A 19,273-nucleotide genomic window follows, 5' to 3' on the forward strand; every position below is an offset into this window, starting at 1 on the left:
TAAATAATAATCACTTTAATTTTTTGCATTTATTATGTTTAAGCACTTTGGTTTCATTTTTTAAAAAAATATCGGAATCGGAAATAATGTGTGTTAATCCCTTTCATGCTCCGTAGAATTCTATTAAATTCCAAGTTAGGGGTAAATAATGTGGTGTCCATGGATACCTTTCTTGTTGCTTGCCAGGCTCCCTTTTGGTAATATATGAATCATTATGGTTTTTAGATTAGAAAAATTAATGGGACACTGCCAGGCTGCAGAGCACAGCACCAGACTCTTAACATTCAAATGTTAAATTTTAATTAGTTTCTAAGTTTAAATATAAGGTATAGGTTGGAGTTGCAATCCACTAAGAAGAAAAAAATGATGAAGGAAAGCTGAGATAATAAGGAATATTCTGGATGATGATCCATTTTGCTTTTTCGATAAATGTCAACAGCACCTACTTGGTAAAAAGTCAGCAGATGCCAAGTAAATGTTAGGAAACAACCTTTCCTATAGTAAGAGCAGTTTGGCAATCGGATGAATTACCCCAACAGGTGGTAGCTTCATTGAATGTATTCAAGCAAAGACTGAGCAACCATCTGTCTGGGATGTTTCCATGAGTCGTCTGCACTGGGCAGAGAGCTGCGTTCGGTGGTCTGAATGGCCCCTTTTGAATCTGTGATTCTACACGGGTATTTGGTGACTCTTGAAGGCAACCCTTTGTGATAACTTCCATGGCAAGTTTTCAAAGAATCAAAGGTGTTCATCAGTACTAAAAGGTGTCTCCCTAGCCCAAAGTACTCTTATGATTTAAAATTCCCTATTTTTTTTTTGTATGCAAGAAAGCTTCATACAATCTAGGGGCAGCTAATTTGTGATGTTTCCTTGCTGAGTTACTATTGAGGATCTGTATACTGCACGAGTCAAAAAGAGGACTGCGAAAATATCTACAGACCCATCACATCCTGGACATAAATTGCTTCAACGTCTACCCTCAAAATGATGCTATAGAGCACTGCACACCAGAACAACTAGACACAAGTTTTTCCTGAATGCCATCACTCTGCTTGACAACTAATTCCCACAGCACTGTCAAATAGTTTACTAAGACTGTATTAATATTCTTCTTCTCTTCCTTACTAGTATCTACCTCTCCCAACTTATGACTATAACCATGTTTCAATTTACATTGTTTTTATTTGTTTCCTAACACAATTTGATAGCTTATTAGTAACCTTGACTATCACTAAGTGTTGTATCTTTTTATTCTTGATAACTGTATTTTATTCTCCTTATGTACACTGAGAGCATATGCACCAAAGACAAATTCCTTGTGTGTCCAATCACACTTGGCCAATAAAGAATAAAGAATTCTATCGACAGCTCCCATTAAATAATGGCAAAGCAATAGCAGAGGCAGCTAGCCTGCTAAGCCAATTCTGCTTTATAGCAATAGCAATAATAACAATAGCAATAACAGTAGACTTATATACCGCTTCATAGGCCTTTCAGGCCTCTCTAAGCGGTTTACAGAGTCAGCATATTGCCCCCAACAACAATCCGGGTCCTCATTTTACCCACCTCGGAAGGATGGAAGGCTGAGTCAACCCTGAGCCGGTGAGATTTGAACCGCTGAACTGCTGATCTAGCAGTCAGCCTGCAGTGCTGCATTTAACCACTGCGCCACCTTGGCTCTTTATGGGTACCAACTATCTAATAACTGCTGGGCAGCCCAGAGAGATTGTTAACCATATGGAAGAAATAATCCTTTCCCCTCCTGCAGAGAAAAACACCAAAGTTGTTACTGCGGTGACAGCTGTTGTCCTGAAAGGCCAGACCTTTGAAGAACTGCTCTTTCTCTTGGAGTTTCATAGTGAGTAGCTTGAGGAATCAATACGCCTCCTGTGGACTAGAGGGGCTCTGCCCTCATTATCACCACATGAAATGGCTTTTACTGGGAGCTGAAAGATGCCCAGAGCACACTTATTTTCTCTTCTCTGTGAGATACTTTGGAGACTAGCTTGTCCTTGTGTTTTCAAGCACAAACAACAATCCAAGCAAACAGGGGTAAAACAAGCAAGCAAAATAAACCCAATCTTCAATTGGCCTGGTCTTTCTGAAACACAGGTTGCTGCATTTCAGATCAGGCCACACAGACAAAAGAGGACACAAAGAGGCCCATCCAAAGGAAGTATTCCTCTGGTACTTAATAGGGAGGGTGTGGTGGGTTGAATTGTCTTTCACCAAGGCAAAACAAAACAAAAACCTGCAAGATTAAGGAAAGCCGATCATCGAATTGTGGAGTTGAAAATCACCATAAAAATAATCTATTTCAGTGCTTCTCAACTTTAGCTGGCTGGAGAATTCTGGGAGTTGAAGGCAGCACATCTTAAAGTTACCAAGATTGAGAAACACCAGCGGTGGGTTCCTAACGGTTTGGACTGGTTCACCCAAACCAGTAGTAGCTTGGCAGCCTGGGTCTGGCAGCGATCCAGGCCTGCCACACACCCCCAAACTGGTTCTCCCGCCATCTTGGTTATTGCTTCTGCACATGCACAGAGCAATTTTAGTTGTACTGTGCATGCGCGCACAGCGTGCCTCAAACGTGCAGCACGTCCCTGAGTGAACCGGCAGCAGTCTCTGCTGGAACTCACCCCTGAGAAACACCGATCTAATCCAATTGTCTGCAATGTGCAGGAAAACCAGTCCAACCATTCTGAGAGTTGACTATGGTACCCAACCTCTTCGTTTAAAAAAATCCAGAGACAGAGAACCCACAATTTCTGAGGAATGATCTCACCTCCAATGGTCACCCCACCACCACTGGCAGAAGGACCATAGAATTCCGGTTGGTGTGGACCAAGAGAAGAACCTTTTCTGACATGGTTCCCGCCCTCTGGAACATTATGCCCCCAAGGGAGGAGCTGCACCTCCACTTTTGACCTTCTAAAATGGCCTGAAGATCTGTAACTGGCAATTAGCCTAAGGCCCCAATGGTGCCATTCCAGGGGTAGTTAATGGGCTAAGATAAGCCTCTACCTCTTTCCTGTGCACCCCTTGCTCCCCTCCATCCCACCTTTTCTTAATTTCAGTTCAATTTTAATGCTATTATTTATTGTTTTAAATGTTTCATCTTGTGTTTTTTAATTAATTGTAAATCACTTAGAGTTGCCCCTAGATGAGATGGGTGCATATAAGTTAAAGAAATAATAAATAAAAAATTACAATCTGCAAGTAAATTGTTCCACTGCTTTTACACTGTTCCACTGCTGTATACACCTCTTCATGGTGTTTTTTTAATATGTACAGTATATGTATGTGTTTGCTCATCGGTTAATGAAATCTAAATGCATATGCAAATCTAAATGTATATGCAATTGATCTTAGTATCTTTGGTTATGGATACACTTCCTGTCTTTCCTATGGCACCTTTTCAGGTTCCTGAAAAATAATATGTTGCCTATCCTCAGCCTACCTGTGCCTCCTTTTTTCTAGACTGAACATTCCATGTTACTTCAGCCTGTCCTGATAAGACAAGTCCTCAGGTCTCTGTATTATCTTTGTCATCCTCCTCTGAAGCTGCTCCAATCTCCGCGTGTGCAGAATAAAGATGAATAGGGATCTTGTGTATCTTTGATACCGTTCTTTTAATATTTGTGTTAGCTGTTCTAGTAGTTTTCTCACACTATTTGCTTATTTCAGTTTATTATCAATGACAATCCTCCAGGCCTTTTTGATGTAGTGCTTTGAAACCATGAATTCTTCATTAAGGCCCTATATTTCTTTCTTATTATCTTTTCTTCCGATGAAAGGACATCTTGTTCTTCTCAGCCTAGTCTTCCAATCTGTGTAGGTTAAATTGCACACTTGTTCTGCCACACCTGCAATTGCTGTGGGGAAAATAGGAGGAAGGTGTGTTGGATATGTTTGCTGCTTGAGTTATTTGTAAAAATAATTCTAAATAATAATAATAAATAAAATAAATAATAAAAGGACTAATCAAATTTGACAAAACAGGACCCATGGACCCAGCTGTCAGCATTTCAAATATCATCCAAAACTAAAGTTCAAGGCAGAACTTTCCTCAAACTTCCAATTTATTAAGAGAGACATGTTGGCACATCTGTGGAAACCCGAATCTGAAAACTTCCGGGATTTCTCACCCAGTTGAAAGTTCATGATCTTGCCCCCACACCAGAGGTGGGTTCCTACCAGTTTGCACCTATTCGGTAGAACCGGTTCATCAAATCTACCGAACCGGTTAGAAGAGGTTCCACCAGTGGACCCGGAAAGCAGGCCACACCTACAGAAGAGGTTCCAAAATTTTTTAAAACCCACCACTGATCCTTGGATATGATTATTGTACACTATCATGCTCATATTTATAAAACTCAGTGCCTCTGTGAAAGGTAAGGATGACTACTGCGTTTGTGGTGCAATCAGAACATTGCGTGTGTTGAAGTTGTTTTAACGCAAACCAAAGATGCCTTTTAAAAAACAAGTTTACATCATATTCTTATGCATGCCAGTGCTGTGTGTGAGGTAGTTTAAGGTGGTTCTGACAAGTGTTGTCGGCATCTTCATATCCGGTCACATGGGCGGCAAGCCACTCCCATCCGGTCACATGGCTGGCAAGCCACTCCCACAAAGGAGGCCACACCCACAGAGTAGGTTCGAACAATTTTTGAAACCCACCACTGCCCCACACCCACAAGTCCATCACATTGTCCAATCTTCCACTGCCACACTGGCAATTCCACCCATCCACTTCTGGTCAGGTGCAGAGGTTTAGAGACAAAGAATGATCTTGGGCTTCTAGAAAGGAATGTTTTATTTTGACAACAATATTCTACTCCTTACTATTCCCCCTCCCAATTCCCTACTAATGAAACAGTGTAGTAAAATAAGAGTGAGTGTGGCAGGCCAAAGATCCTAAAAAGAATATGACTGGAGGCCTGACACTGGCATTCACGTATCTTCCCAGTATTGCAGAGTAGTTTACTAGACAGATGATTCATAATAATCTTTGATGCCTTGATAAACTTCAAATACTTGAGATACAGCCAGAGAACAGGTAGCATTGTTGATAAACGGTGATTAAAATCATGCTGAATATGAGAGTTTTCTCATAATCATTGTAAAAACAAAGGACAACCTGCCAAAAAGAGGGAGCTAAGTTCTTCGTTAGTTTTTTTAAAATTATGTGCTTTCAAGTTGCTTTTGACTCCAGTGACCACAAAGATCAGGGGTGTCAAACTCGATTTCATTGAGGGCCACATCAGGATTGTGTTTGACCTCGGGGGGGGGGAATGGGTGTGGCCAGGGTGGGCAAAGCCAGCTTGATGTCACTTGTGTCAGAGGTGCCTGTCGTGACCCAAGTGCCCTGCCAGCGAAAACTGGCTCCTGAGCTCCATTTCCGGCTGTGACAGCCTCCTGCAACCCTCTGCCAATGAAAACGGAGCTTGAGAGGATTCCCGAGCTCCATTTTCACTGGAAGAGGCACTGCGGGCCAGTCCTTTGCTGTTTCCAGGGTGGCCCCATGGGGCAGATATAAGCAGTTTTGGGCTAGATCCGGCCGGCAGGCCTTCCGTGTGACACCCCTGACATACATAGATTTTATTGATGATGATCTGTTCCCAACCTGATCTTTCAAATTTTCCAACTGTACCTCATCACTACTGTAGCTGAATTTGCTCCTGGTTATTGTCTTCTTCTTTTTCCTTCTGCCTTTATCAGCATTAGGCTGTTTCCAGAGAACTAGATCTTCAGATAAATGTGTCCAAAGTAGGATAATTCGAGTAGTGTAGAGCAAAAAACTAAACATAGCAAACTGTGAACCTTATATTTAAAAATAAGGCTAGTTCAGGTTTAACCTTGGTGAAATTCTTTTGAACTTCCTTAATCAGTTTGGCCTCCAGCTGAAGCCTGGCACTGATTACCATGTAATTAGTATTCCTATGAATTTCTGATCAAAGGGAAATAGAAGGACAAACCCAAATCATCCTGGCTGATGTTCCAGCTTTGAATTGCAACCCAACAGCAAATTTGACAAACAACAAAAGGACTTTCATGTACTAGATGATATCATGGTGATGCTATCTGATGAGAGCTAGTATAGTTTTTGAACTTGTATCAATGAAACCTAACTAAGGTTCTTGAGTATGGCATTAACGGAATGATATTGTGCAAAGGATCTTATCTTACATGGTTGTTCTTGTAGGGATACAATATATATTGCCTGGAGTCCCAGAGAAAAGCAGAAATTGCCATTTTCAGTCTTGGTTTTCCACTTTGTTATTATTCATTGATTTATTAATATTCATTATCCTCCATTGGTTAAATTATCCATTTAAGATGCATGGATGCTTCTTTATAAATGATTCATAATATATTATATTCAGATAATGGAGAAAAATAAGCTGCATCTTAATCGCAATTCAGGTACTCTCCATCCAACTCAGGTACTCTCCATATTTCTAAGAGATATTTGGTATTATAGCTCAGAAAAGTCTTGAGAATTATAGACTTTTGTCCTCTGGGAACATTTACAAGACTTCCTCATCTCTTTTCTTTAAAATCTCTCAAGTAGCTTGAAAGCTCTCAACCTATCTCATTTCAAGTTTATACACTAGTTTTTGATAGATTTGAATCCTCAAACCAGAAGATGTTCCATATTTATATCTTTTACATTTTAAATTTCTTCATGTAATAAAGCAGTTTTATCATCCAAATGCCTTATTTGTATTCTTCTTACAGCCATTACATTTCAAAGTATTCTTATAACTGGGTATTTGTATTCAGAGATTGGATCATTGTTCTGACCCCCTCCTCCGTCCAGTAACAAAAGCCAAGACAAGCTTAATTAGAATGTCCTTTAATAGCAAGACCAGAATCTCCGTGGCTGAAAGCCAAGCAAACAAACAGATAAGGACCTTGGCAGCAAGTCCGAAAAACCTTGGCAGTAATTCAGACAAACCTTGGCAGCAATCCAGCCTGCCAAGTTAGTTACGTTCTCTTTAGTCAATGCATTGACTTCTGCAAGAGGGGCGTGTCACAAGCAGTCTTTTTTATAGTCTGCAGAGGAGCCTAATGACCACCAGCTGAGCGCAATTACCTCCTGTAATTGCGTAATTGTTCTTGACACCGAGTAGCTCTTCGATGGCATGCATCCAGGAACAACTCACTGCTGGTTTCTGGATCACTCTCCCTTGTCTCCTCCCCACTGGTCCAAGGCTCAGGTGCCACCTGGTGGCCAACCAGTCTCTCTGCGCCCTGCTCGGAGTCAGAACCCTGTCCAGGGTCCTCCACATCCTCCAGGGCCGACTCATAGGGCCCCTCGCTGTCGGAGTCTGATGGCAGCTGCAACGGCTCCTGCTGGGCCACAACAGATCACTATATGCTGAAGCACACAAAATGCTTCCCACTTCCTACTGAAGTGTTACCCATTTATCTACTCGCATTTCCATGCTTTCAAACAGTCAGGTGAGCAGGAGCTGGGGCAAGAACAGGAGCAGCGTTTGGGTTTTAAGCCTGGGTTGTCAGCTTTCCATATTATAAAGCTGCATTTTTTTCTGATAGCAAACATTGATCGACATAATTATAGATTTACTTAAAAGGATTGTAATTTTAGAGGTGTAACTGAATTACAGTAGTGGCCAAAATTGTGGAAACCTTTTGCGAAAAGTATATTTTTGAGGTTTGATGGCTAATAACACTACTTTTTTGGGAGTAGTACCATAATATATCAATGGAAAGATAATTTAATCAGGAATGTAATGCAACAAAGTTTATTCAATTATCTATATTCTGTGAAAGGTTATAGCCAAATATAGCCAGCAATAAAACCAAGTTAATAGAAGCGATCATTCAATCTTTGTTTCATATTATAACAGCTGCAGAACTAAAAGACTTGGTTCACTCCATGGGAAAATGTAGTAAGGCTGTAATTCATGCTAAAGGTTACTCAACTAAGTATTAACTGACATGGTGATAATTTTTGTATATCTAGTTTTTTCTATGTGTTTCATTTTTCTTCTTTATAACTGCTATTTTAATAGCAAATCATTCATAAAAGTTATTGCATTACATTCTTGATTAAATTATATTTCCAACGATGTATAATTTTATGGTACTACTCCAAAATGTTATTAGCCATCAAACCTCAAAAATACTGTATTTTCCCATAAGGTTTCCACAATTTTGGCCACTGCTGTGCATCGAATATTGCATCGAATTTGGTGATCTATATAAATCTATATATTATTTATGTAGACTAGCAGATAGGGTCCAAAATAATTAAGTGAAAGATTTGCTACAATTAAAAACAGCAATTCACTTTAACGTTGATGCTTGTTGATCTGTATTTCATTCTTTTGTTGATATATGTTTTTCATTCTTTTTTCTGCCTATAATGAAATACACTTATTCTTTTTGTATATTTCTGCTACATGTTCACATCAATAATGGCAATTATTGACTTAATGTTAATAATGAAACCATACTAATAGGTGTATGGACACAGGCAGGTTATAGAAAAAGTAAAGCAGTTATAAAAGGTACGAAATATGTAAATGTACTGAATGAGAGTGAAGGATTGTTGTTGTTTTTAAATGGAAAACAACATTTTGTGGCTTATTGATTTGATCTTAAATTTTCTGCGGTTATATTAAGCAGTAGAAGCTATGAACTGTGAAAATGTAAGCCAAAATCTTATTATTTAAAGATGACATGGACATCTTTAATGCATAAAAAATACATGTTAAGCTATTCCTTTTTGTAGTAAGCAATACTATGCAAAACAAGAATTTGTATACCAAGTTACACAAATTCACCTACTTACTCTAGAGGGACTTATTTTCCAATTATGTCTGTCTAGTCATTGTTCACTTCCCTTTTCCTGTCAAATACAACCACCTTGTTCCTTGATATACTATTTTTTCTAGGTTTAGATTTAATTTTAATCTTGCCTGATTAAAAGTTCTGGAGAAGTTGACAGCTTGTCTGGTCCTAGTAAAAGTATATTATGGGCTTTGTTAATAAATAAAGTATAGATCCTATTGTGAACATTACACTCCAAAATTCAATTGGGTCATATCTCCTAGAGAATAATGCATATTTTAGTAAACATTCTTTTTTTAAAGATCAATTTAGTGTGTCTTTTCCTCTGAGCTTCACTGTGTACATAAAAGTGTGTATTGCTTAAAAAAAAGAAAGTCCACATTCTAATCCTTTCTTGGCATTAAATAATTGCACTGGTGTAGTGTTATCTTTTTTCCCCAAGAGAAGGTCCTTACTAAGATATTGTTTCTCATTGCTACAATAAAATAGACAGTACATAACTTAAAAACAGAGAAAACCAGAACAAGAACAGAGAAAACAAGAACATTTGTTGAGTACTCCTTTTCTTCAATGTTGAAAAACCTCCTAATATGTCCAGCTCAATTACTTAATTGCTTATGTTTCTTTCATTTCTCTATTACTGGAATAATCTTGTATAACATAATTAATATAATTTCCTATTCTTCAGCCCTTTTTTTATAATTGGCTTTTTACAGCAGGAAATCTAAGCTGAAAAGTTGAAATTTATATGGTCTAGAAATTTTCAAAACTGCATTTGAGGGTAAAGAAGATGATCTTTGATGGAGGTAGGCAGAAGCTGTTGGCCTCGCTGAAGGGGGTGAAACATTTTTTTTTAAATCCAGAACATTCAAATTCCAACATTGGGAAACAGCTGAAACAGATTCCTAATTTTCTGAACTCAAGAAGGGGAGAAGGTACCGCACAGTCTCATTTGCAAAATTGGGTTGTTATAATCAATCTGAATTATTGGGTTTCCTGCCTAGGCAGGGGGTTGGACTAGAAGACCTCCAAGGTCCCTTCCAACTCTGGTATTGTATTGTATTGTATTGTATTGTTGTGTTGTATTGTATTGTATTGTATTGTATTGTATTGTATTGAATGAAAGGAATGTTAGCCTTCCTGTGAACTTGACTTCATGGACTCGTTTATCTAGTGGAGCTGACAAAAACCCTTTATATACTAAACCATTTTACTCTACATTAGAGTGAGGATCTTTCCAAACAATCTTTTTAGGTTGCCAGATAAGTCCTGTGGGAAAATAACGAAAGTCAGCCACTAAAGAATTATCAAAACTTCTTTTAATAAACAACGACAAAACCTATTGCTACTAAATGTTCATGGTCTTTGGAATTGCAATGTTCACAAATACGTTTTAGTAGTGTTAACATGGATGGCTCTTAACTAAACAAAACCAAAATAAAAAAACAAGCACATAAAGTTCCTTCCCAACCCCTCCAAAACACTCAATTTCACCTTCTGTTTTCTGTGATACTACAGTAGTGTTTAGTTTGCTCAGACAGGACAGAGGCAACACTATCTTTGTTTTAATAAACTTTATAACGCCTGCATTGCCAGAGGTTTATAGTATTATCATGCTGTACCTCCCTGGGGCAGTGTGTTTGATGTCCTGCCAAGAACAGAGGTGCTATCTGTTGGCTTGGCCAGCAGCCTACTATCCAAGTGAACCATTGCATTACATTCTCTCTTGTACGCTTTCATTTGTGGAGATACCACTGGCATTTAAAAATGTAAACAATAGTTGGTCTGCTCAGCTTTAGCACGGGCAAGCTGCACAGTTCTTGGATCTCATGAATGTAGTGCATGGTGCATTCACAACTTCTGGAGGCAAGTTGTTTCACTGATTAATTGTTCTGTCAGGAAATTTCTCCTCGGTTCCAAGTTGCTTCTCTCCTTGATTAGTTTCCACCTATTGATTCTTGTTCTGCCCACAGGTGCTCTAGAGAATAGGTTGACTCCCTTTATAGTACATTTATTGTAAATGTACATTAGAAGTTGTTGATTCAAGACCTGTTCATCACAGTGTTTCAGTCTATCATGTTAGCAAGTCTAGTGTAGAAGTAAGTTGCTTTACTGAGGAAATTTGCATGCATAATTCACAATGAATGTCTGCTTTTTTCAAAAAGCAACTGGACTTCGTTTTTTTCTTTGAAAACTTTTCACTTCTCATCCAAGAAACTTCTTCAGTTCTTGGTTGAAAAGCAAAATGTTTTAGAAGGAAAAAAAAATCCAAGAAAGTCCAGTTGCCTTTTGGAAAAAGCACATTTGGGACAACCATGACCTGGATGATTGAGAACCTCCATAATCATGATGAATGTTTTGTTTTATTAAATACTGATCTTTACTATAGAATATCAGTGCTGGCTGCCTGGCTGATAAGATTTTTTTTTTCTTCTTTGTTTTCTTAATCTTGTCATTTCATCAGAGAAGAGGTGACTAATTTTTCCTTGTTTATTTTTGGCAAGCAGACCCCCCCCTCCCTTAATATAACATGGTAAATGTGCAGTGTATATTAATTTTTAAAGACGGGTTAAAAGACAAAATTCATATTCCACAATCTGCAAAGTTAAGTTTTAATACTAAGGATATAGCTTTAAAACAGGTATATTTAAAACATCCATAAAGCAAAATTTCAGTAAACAGATTGGAATTTTATCATTTTTGCTGGGTAAAACAATAAGGAAATTACTTTGAAAATTTTGCATTTATAAGAGATCCAAAACATGCAGCTAGCATTGTAATAAATTTTATCTTCGTTTTCTCATCTATGCCCACTATTCCCCCTTGCCTCATCCCACCAAGGCAGATGATTGTTCAGTTGTTGAGTTCAAGGAAGACCAGGGCTAAGGCTGACACAGAGGCTACAGAAATCTGGGTAACCGTTAGATAGTAACAGAATTATAATTTTTTTATTTGTTGTTGTTGCAGTGTAGTACTGAGTTTTATTTAAAAGAAACACCTAGATCAGTGATGGCTAACTTTTTTGTCCTTGCGTGCCAAAAGTGTGCAAGCACAACAGAACATATATGTGTGCCCCTATCCATAATGCAATGTGCCCCACTTCCTGCACATGTGTGAGTGACCCCCCGCGCTATCCCATGCTCATACGTGACCCCCCACCGTGCCCCATTTTGGGCCTAGCAGACTTCTCTGAATGCTCCTGGGACCAAAAATGGGGGGTGGGTGGGGGAAGAGCCGCCCCCATGCTCCCTCTGCCCCTGAGCATGCAACCCCCGCTCCTGTACATGCACACACGACTCTTGCATGCACCATTCCCCACAAATGCTCAGCAGAGACCCAAAAATCTGGTGGCTGGCGGGTGGCACGCACGCAAGCCCGGTGGAGCTGAGCTGGGCTGACAGCTTGCGTGCCTGAAAAAGAGGCTTCCGCGTGCCACAGGTTCACCATCATGGACCTAGAAACATAACTATCCTGAAATGATTTAATGGAATGTTAAAGATTTTGTTTTGAGCTTCAGTAAAAAACAACAACACACACTTTAAAATTTTATGTCCACATCCCTTTTCTCCCAGAGCAAAGGATCTCTCTCTTCCCCCTATCGCATGATACTGGCAATGATTAGTGGATTTCTCAAGACAAAAGTAAAAATCTGGCAGGCTTCAAGCCTGTTTGGACGTTACTGAGCAGCAAGGTGATATTTCTTCCTTCTGCCTTTTCCAGATTAAGGAAAGAATACGATTAAGCATACGAGGGGCATTGAATTGGAGGGTAGCATCATTTCTTTCAAGTAAAGGCAAGGGATATATTTATGTTCCTGCTGGCTCACCATCCATGAATCGCCAGTGGCATTCCATTCAGTAATAAAATAATTGCAGCAAAAATATTTCTGCCCATCAGTTGGGGCATTATTTATCCTGAGTACAACTTAAAGGGATTTTGTGCATGCGTTGAATTCTCACACTTCTGATTAGAATTCCTCACACAACAGGTCTGTCCAATCGGAGGTGTAAGAGTAGCAGGTCCCCTCTAGAAATCCTGGGATGTGGACTGCAGAACTGCCCCCTCTCTTGCAAAGTTGATGGCACTTAGTAATTTTAAAATTGACTGATGGACATTCATCAATGTTGCTTACACTACATAACACCTGTCTCAACTACATTGAATTAATTAAATGAAAAATAAATTTAGTTCTGGACCTGGTTCCACCTCCCTTCTTTGATGTGCAGATCCTGCCCCCACCATTCCAAGCCAAAGGAAGGCTCATGCCTTTAAAAATGAAGCACATGTTGCATGTCAAGCAATGATTGCTCAATTTATCGGTTCCTTAAGCGGCTAAGACTGAAGATGTTTCTTCAAATTGCAATTCTGCCACCAGATGGCACTTCTTTACTATTTAATTGCCTATCTCTGAAACTCTTGTTTTAACTGTCCGGGATAACAGAATTAAACGTAGACATGCAGCTGATGTTTTTTTGCAGTAGCAAATGGGAGGAAAGCTGCATTAGTAGCCTTCTGCAATAAAATAGTGCTCTAACATATGTATTTCGCCATCCCTTCTTGCTTTGCACTGCTCCTTTGTTCTAAAAGAAAGCCCGTAACGTATTGCTCTCATTCACTAGCAAGCCTCTGGAAGTGCTTCCGAAGTCTCTAGGAGAGCCAAGGCCCCATTCAATGTTTTATTCAAGGGCCTCACTTCTTCGTCTGCTTTCACACTAACCCTTACAGGAATGCGCTTGCTGTTTGTTTTGCTTCAAGTGCTTGTGATGAAGAGACCTAAAAGGACCCATCACCAAGAGATCGGACACTGCAGGGGAACAGAATGAAAACTAAGAGTTGCTTCTCTCCAAGCTCAATCTTCAAAATGTAACCTTCTGATCTCCGAGTTTGGAGTGTTGCTTGCAGCTTAAAAGAATCCTTCAGGGAACAAGATTCTTAATTTCAGCCTCCGGCTCAGGATTACTGCAGCTACTCTGCCACTCCCCTATGTGGGAAGTCAAGAACAGGGAAGCTTTTGGGCTTGACATTTATTATGCGTTTTTCTTCCAAGGACCAGAGAGAAGATGATAAGAGATGTGCTGACATCAAGCAAAGAGTCTCCCTCCTAACAGGAAATAGTGTGTGATGAAAATGTGCACAGTGGATTTCATCCAACTTTAAAGAATAAATGTATTTTATATACCATTATTTGCGAGCCACTACAAGTGTATGGCAGAATTAGCCATTTAATTAACAAAATAAACGCAATGTCTTTTCCTGTTACTGTGCAGTCTCACTAATAATACAGCACCCGTAATAAAAACTGGACAACGGCTTTGGTTTTGTTTTCTAAGTCAATACAATTTCTCAAATTTATTTTTAAGAATTACTTCTAATATATCTTTTTCACAGAAGGAGAGTATAGGGAATGTTCTCATTCCATCTGTAAACACTGAAATACAGATCTGGGAAACAAGGGAAGAGACACAAAAAGTGCATTTTACAAAATTATCAACTAAAATATATTTTACATGTATTACATTTCAATTTAAATTCTACTGACTGCATTTTCAGTTTCAAAAATATTTCCATATCTAATAGATTAAAAAAGCATGAAATATTTTCATTGAAGATAAGACATTTCAAATCATTTACATGCTGTCTGCAAACAGCATAAAACAACTACACAAATCTTTAAAACAATATTCTTGGCCTGAAGTAGATTCTGACAATTATCAGAAGCAGGGAAGGTTTTGGGTTTCTGTTCTCCAGAAAAGGGGCTCCAACCCTATTTCAGAATTGGGTAGGTAACTTATTTTTATTTCATTTTATTTGTTTTTAGACTACTGTTGCTTTCCTGCCTGGAGAAGCCAGAGAAAGGAGGAGGGAGGAAGTAGCAACAGAAATCAGGACTTTACGAACTTGCTCTGTTTCTGAAGCTAAATTTCATCTTCTTTCCATGAGGGCAGGAAGACTGCCCTAAATCTGGGTCTCATGTCACCATGCTGAGGATTCCAGCCACCACACCATGAATTCTAAAATATCTTTTCGGGAAGAGGCTCTCTGGCACTAGTTTCTCTCCCATTTCTAGTTAAGAAAGAAAGAAAAGAATCCGAATCTGATTCCGCATAGATCAGACTAGCCAACTCTTCATATACACTCCAACCCAGATCGTTGAAGAACTGTCCCTTCATCTCTATCTTTCCCTCCTTGACTTGGCAAATGGAAGAACAGGCCATGGCTGCAGAGCATATAATACTGCCCCAACCCCCAATGCGTAAATTACCCCTTCTATCTAAACAGTTCCTCCTCAGGGGTTGCTTTCCCCTGCATGAAGAAAAGTTGTACGGAATCTTCAGTTGCATACCTGTGCTGCCACAAGATATGCTTTGTAGCCCTAGTTAGCAAAGAACCCTTCTATGTGCCCAAGTAGCGGTTTTAATAAAAGGAAGCCACTACTCGGACACTAGCAAGCTTGGAAAATTCATGCTCAGCCTTAGGGTGGAAGATTCCTCCTCCAAGCAGGAATATACCCATTCCGGATGGAATGCAATCGTCACCTGATCTCTGCTATCCACCATTGGTTAGACTTTTTTTTCACAGTTTTCCCCCCATCATTTCCCTTCTTTGGTATGTAGAGCAAGTCTGCAGGTACCATTTGTGTCAACGCACAAAAAGCTGAATATGGTAGGGCTACTTTCTCCAGAACAGATATAGAGCACTGGTGGCCAAACTCTTGCTTCTAGCCTGAGGGTCAGAAGATATAGTGCTAACTCTACTTGAAAAGATAACAATATTAAAGCCGTAGAACGCTTTGATAATAACTGAACACTAATTAAATCTCCCTCACCCCTTACAAAAGGTGTGTGTGTGGGGGGGGAAGCAACTACATAGGTCCCTAGTTCAGGTGAGCAACTCTGGCTGTCAGCAGGTACACGGACTAATACAGTGTTGATTCTCCTTTCAAATTAGTGCAATCTACAAATGGAATCCCAGCTGGGTGTTGACTGATTGGGTGGACTCTTCTTATGCTGTCCTTTGGTTTGCTTTAGAATTAACTGAAACAGCTTTGTGTTAAAGCTAAACTAAAGTATTCTAAGAGCTATACATGTAAGGCAAGAGGCAGAAATATCTTGTGAGAATCAAGAAGCAGTTTCTCAAAACGCAAACCTCTCATTGGCCAGTCCCTTTTGGAAGCCAGAGTCTTACCATCACGGGCATGTTCATATGTCAGTGTTAAGATATTCGGGGGTGGATGGGAGAGAAGAGAGGTAGACAGGCAAAAACAGACTCAGTTGGGGTTACAATGCCTGTTTCAAAGACTGACACTCAAGCACTACGCACTATGCTAGCGTTTCTTAACTCTGGCTTCTAGCCCTCCCAAGTTAGATGAGTGTGCAAATCCAGGTTCTATGAGGACTGTACATGAGAGTAAAGAAAATGGGATGTGGAAAGGAAAAAAATATATAAATTACCTCTGCCCAAAATAGGCAGGCCTCTCTAAGTTTGTGGAGAGAAGAGATCAGTATTGTAGCAGCTGTTATTTATGTCTCAAACTCTTGAGAACTTTTCAAGTGCCACCTTCTCACCCCCACCATTGCTGTGCCCAATAAGCATGATCTTTAAGGCTGGGCCTGTTTCCCGATATCCTGATTTTTATGGCATTTATTCGGAAATAGGTCCTATAGATGTCAATGTAAGTTAATGCTAAGCAATTGGCTTAGAGCTTCAATCTTAGAAGGATATGCAGCTTTTCATAATGGTGTGAGGTGATCTATTACATCTTTCCCACTTTCTGCTTTAAAGCAACGATTTGACAAATTGCAATGCACAATACTTGAGTGTAGTCCTTCTCAAGTAGTATGTATGCAGAATATGTGAAGGATTTTCAGTATATTGATGGCTCCCAAAACAAGGTCTCATCTCCCTTTTTAGTATTATACTAAACAGAAGAATGTATGTCCTTCTTCTTTTTAGACGGACACGACACCAGGAACCTTCTTATAGTTTGATTCACTTCTACACTGAAGTTTTCCTTCAGTATGTTCTACTCATCCCCAACAAGATTGGCTCTAGAGTCAGTTTACTGGCTTTTATCCACTTTTATCCTCCCTTCCCCCCTCCCTCCAGTATATGAAGCTCATTGTACAGATATATAGATATAGATTTACAGAAGCAAGCACCTATATCTATATACAGACACACATTTCTTTATAGATATATATTTCCACTTATGCTTTTTATATGAAGTGCTGTGCTTTGAAGATCTGCCTTAACAGGAAGTCTGCTCCCAGATGTAGAGGACTGAGTGCTTCGGGGTTGTTATGTAGTGCCTGTGGGCAGCACTCCGCCGAAGGAGGCCCCTACACGGACAAAGAGCTTAGCCTGCCTAATGGCCTGCTATCGTTGCTCACTTAACGCCACAGGGGTGTTACTGTGGATTCTTCAAGATGCGTCCATGCCTGAAATCATAGACGTGACGGCAGAGAAAAACCAACTCCGGATCAGTGTCCTCTGGCACCTTGCGATGGGCAGGGGTGGAATACTCTTCAGAAGGAGGAACCATCACCGTTTTCTTGCCTGGAATCCCTTCCACGCGACGCTTTGCCAAGGCACAAAATCTGCAAGACAGTCAGGTAAATGATGCTCATGCATTCTTGGTTCCTCTCACAGCAGTTGGCCATAATTCATTCACTCAGGGATTTATCAAATTTTACTTTTATTTATTTAGTTAGTTTTTCCAATGCGAAGACTCTGTTTTAGCCATTATGGTTGCCTAGTGGCAAGTTAGAGGCCGTGCTCTCTCTCACACATACATATGTGCACATAGTGAAAAATCCTTTCCCTGGCCCAAGCCAAAAACTATAGCATCCCAAGCAAGCTATATGATGAAAAGGGGAGCCATCAGTCTTCCTTCCTCCTTCCTTTCTTTCACTTAGTGATACACTTTCAAATCACTTGACAGTGGGATTTCAGCAATCTTTTGCTGTTTGCAATCAACCAGCTGATTGACAGGCTACTGGAGCCTTGGTGGGCCACCCAGAAGATTTCCAGGGACTATATATGGTCTACAAACAACTATATGATAACAATAGTAATAGCAGGGGTGAAATGCTACTGGTTCGGCCGGTTTGCCCGAACCAGTAGTAAAAAGTGCTGCCAGTTAAAAAAAATGCTCCCGGTTCAGGCGAATCGTAGTCAGCTGTGCGACAATCAGCTGTGCCGCACGGTTTATATTCACTAGAAATAGGCACAATTGATTGTTACACAGCTGCTTGTCGGAACTTTTAAAAAAAATTTTTCAGCGAGAAATGGTAGTAAAAAATGCTAAAAAACAGTAAAAGAAATTCCGACAATTGAATGGCTGATTGTCATCGGAACTTTTTTTTTAAAAAAAGTTTTTCTTAGCATTTTGTTTACTAAAAGTTTTTTAAAAAGGTTCCGATGATCAGCTGTGTGGCAACCAGCTGTGGTGCGCAATTTATATTTGCTAGAAAGCAGGAAATCCTGCTTGCTAGCGAATCTAAATCGCACAACACAGCTGTTCACACACCCCTCACTGTTCTATTTACCTTTGCAGACTCAGAAAAGGCTTCTTAGTGCCTGCGATGTGCCTGCATGTGCGAAGTGAACTGGTAGCTGACTTCAGAGCATTTCACCCCTTAGTAATAGCAATAGCACTTAGACTTATATACCCATCCATAGTGCTTAACAGCTCTCCCTGGGAAATTTACAGTGATAGCATGTTGCTCCAATAATCTGGGTCCTCATTTTACTGACCTTGGAAGGATAGAAGGCTGAGTCAACCTTGGTTAGGATTGAACTCTTGGCAGTGGGCAGAGTTAAGCTGCAATACTGCATTCTAACAACTGTGTCACCATAGTGCCACAATCTTACAGTATTATAAATGACAAAGAAAACCAACAATAGATTACATTGCTCTTTTCCTTGTAGATTTGGAGCTGTGGGTTCCAGATCTACAAAAGTTATCTCAAGATGTATTGGCAAAACATTTGAGGAAAAAAAAATGAGGAAAAATAACTGCACGGTCCCATTGTTCCTTCCTATGCATTCCTACTCCAAGATCAAAAGCGCAAACATGTTTATTAAGACATTTGGATCTGGTACGTTTTATTCATTCACTTATTTATCTCGTAGTTCCTATACACTGTCAAATGACAGTGGATGGTGCATAACGAATACATAATATCAAAACTCATAAAAATACAGCAAAATCAATACATCCGGCTGAAAGGGCAAATAATTGGACTGGAAGGGTCAATTGTGCTTCTGTATGTTTTTTTTTTTTTTACTGCTATGCCTTCAGTAGGAACAGGCAATCTGGGACCTCCCATATATGCTGAACTACTAAATGTGCAACCCATGCTGAGGATGGTGCAAAACATAGATCAACCCTTTTAGTGATCTAAGTATGGCTATACTAGTAGGCACATTTAAAAAAAGTGTCTGGGGA

At 39.7% G+C, this 19,273-nt stretch overlaps 1 protein-coding gene across 3 annotated transcripts in view; it reads right to left on the reverse strand.

Moving 5' to 3' along the window:
• Window positions 1-14,134: 14,134 nt before the first annotated feature.
• Window positions 14,135-19,273, reverse strand: part of BAHD1 (bromo adjacent homology domain containing 1) — a 74,314-nt gene continuing 69,175 nt past the window's right edge. For all 3 annotated transcript variants that reach the window (XM_087722720.1, XM_087722712.1, XM_087722704.1), the window contains exon 7: window positions 14,135-17,420. In XM_087722720.1, coding sequence (XP_087578846.1) covers window positions 17,231-17,420 — 190 coding nt within the window. In that variant the 3' untranslated portion in view covers window positions 14,135-17,230. The remainder of the gene's footprint in view (window positions 17,421-19,273) is intronic.

Source organism: Thamnophis sirtalis, unplaced genomic scaffold (assembly GCF_051295495.1).
Source record: "Thamnophis sirtalis isolate CommonGarterSnake01/CBP01778 unplaced genomic scaffold, rThaSir2_p1.2 scaffold_1, whole genome shotgun sequence".
NCBI classification, from domain to species: domain Eukaryota; kingdom Metazoa; phylum Chordata; class Lepidosauria; order Squamata; family Natricidae; genus Thamnophis; species Thamnophis sirtalis.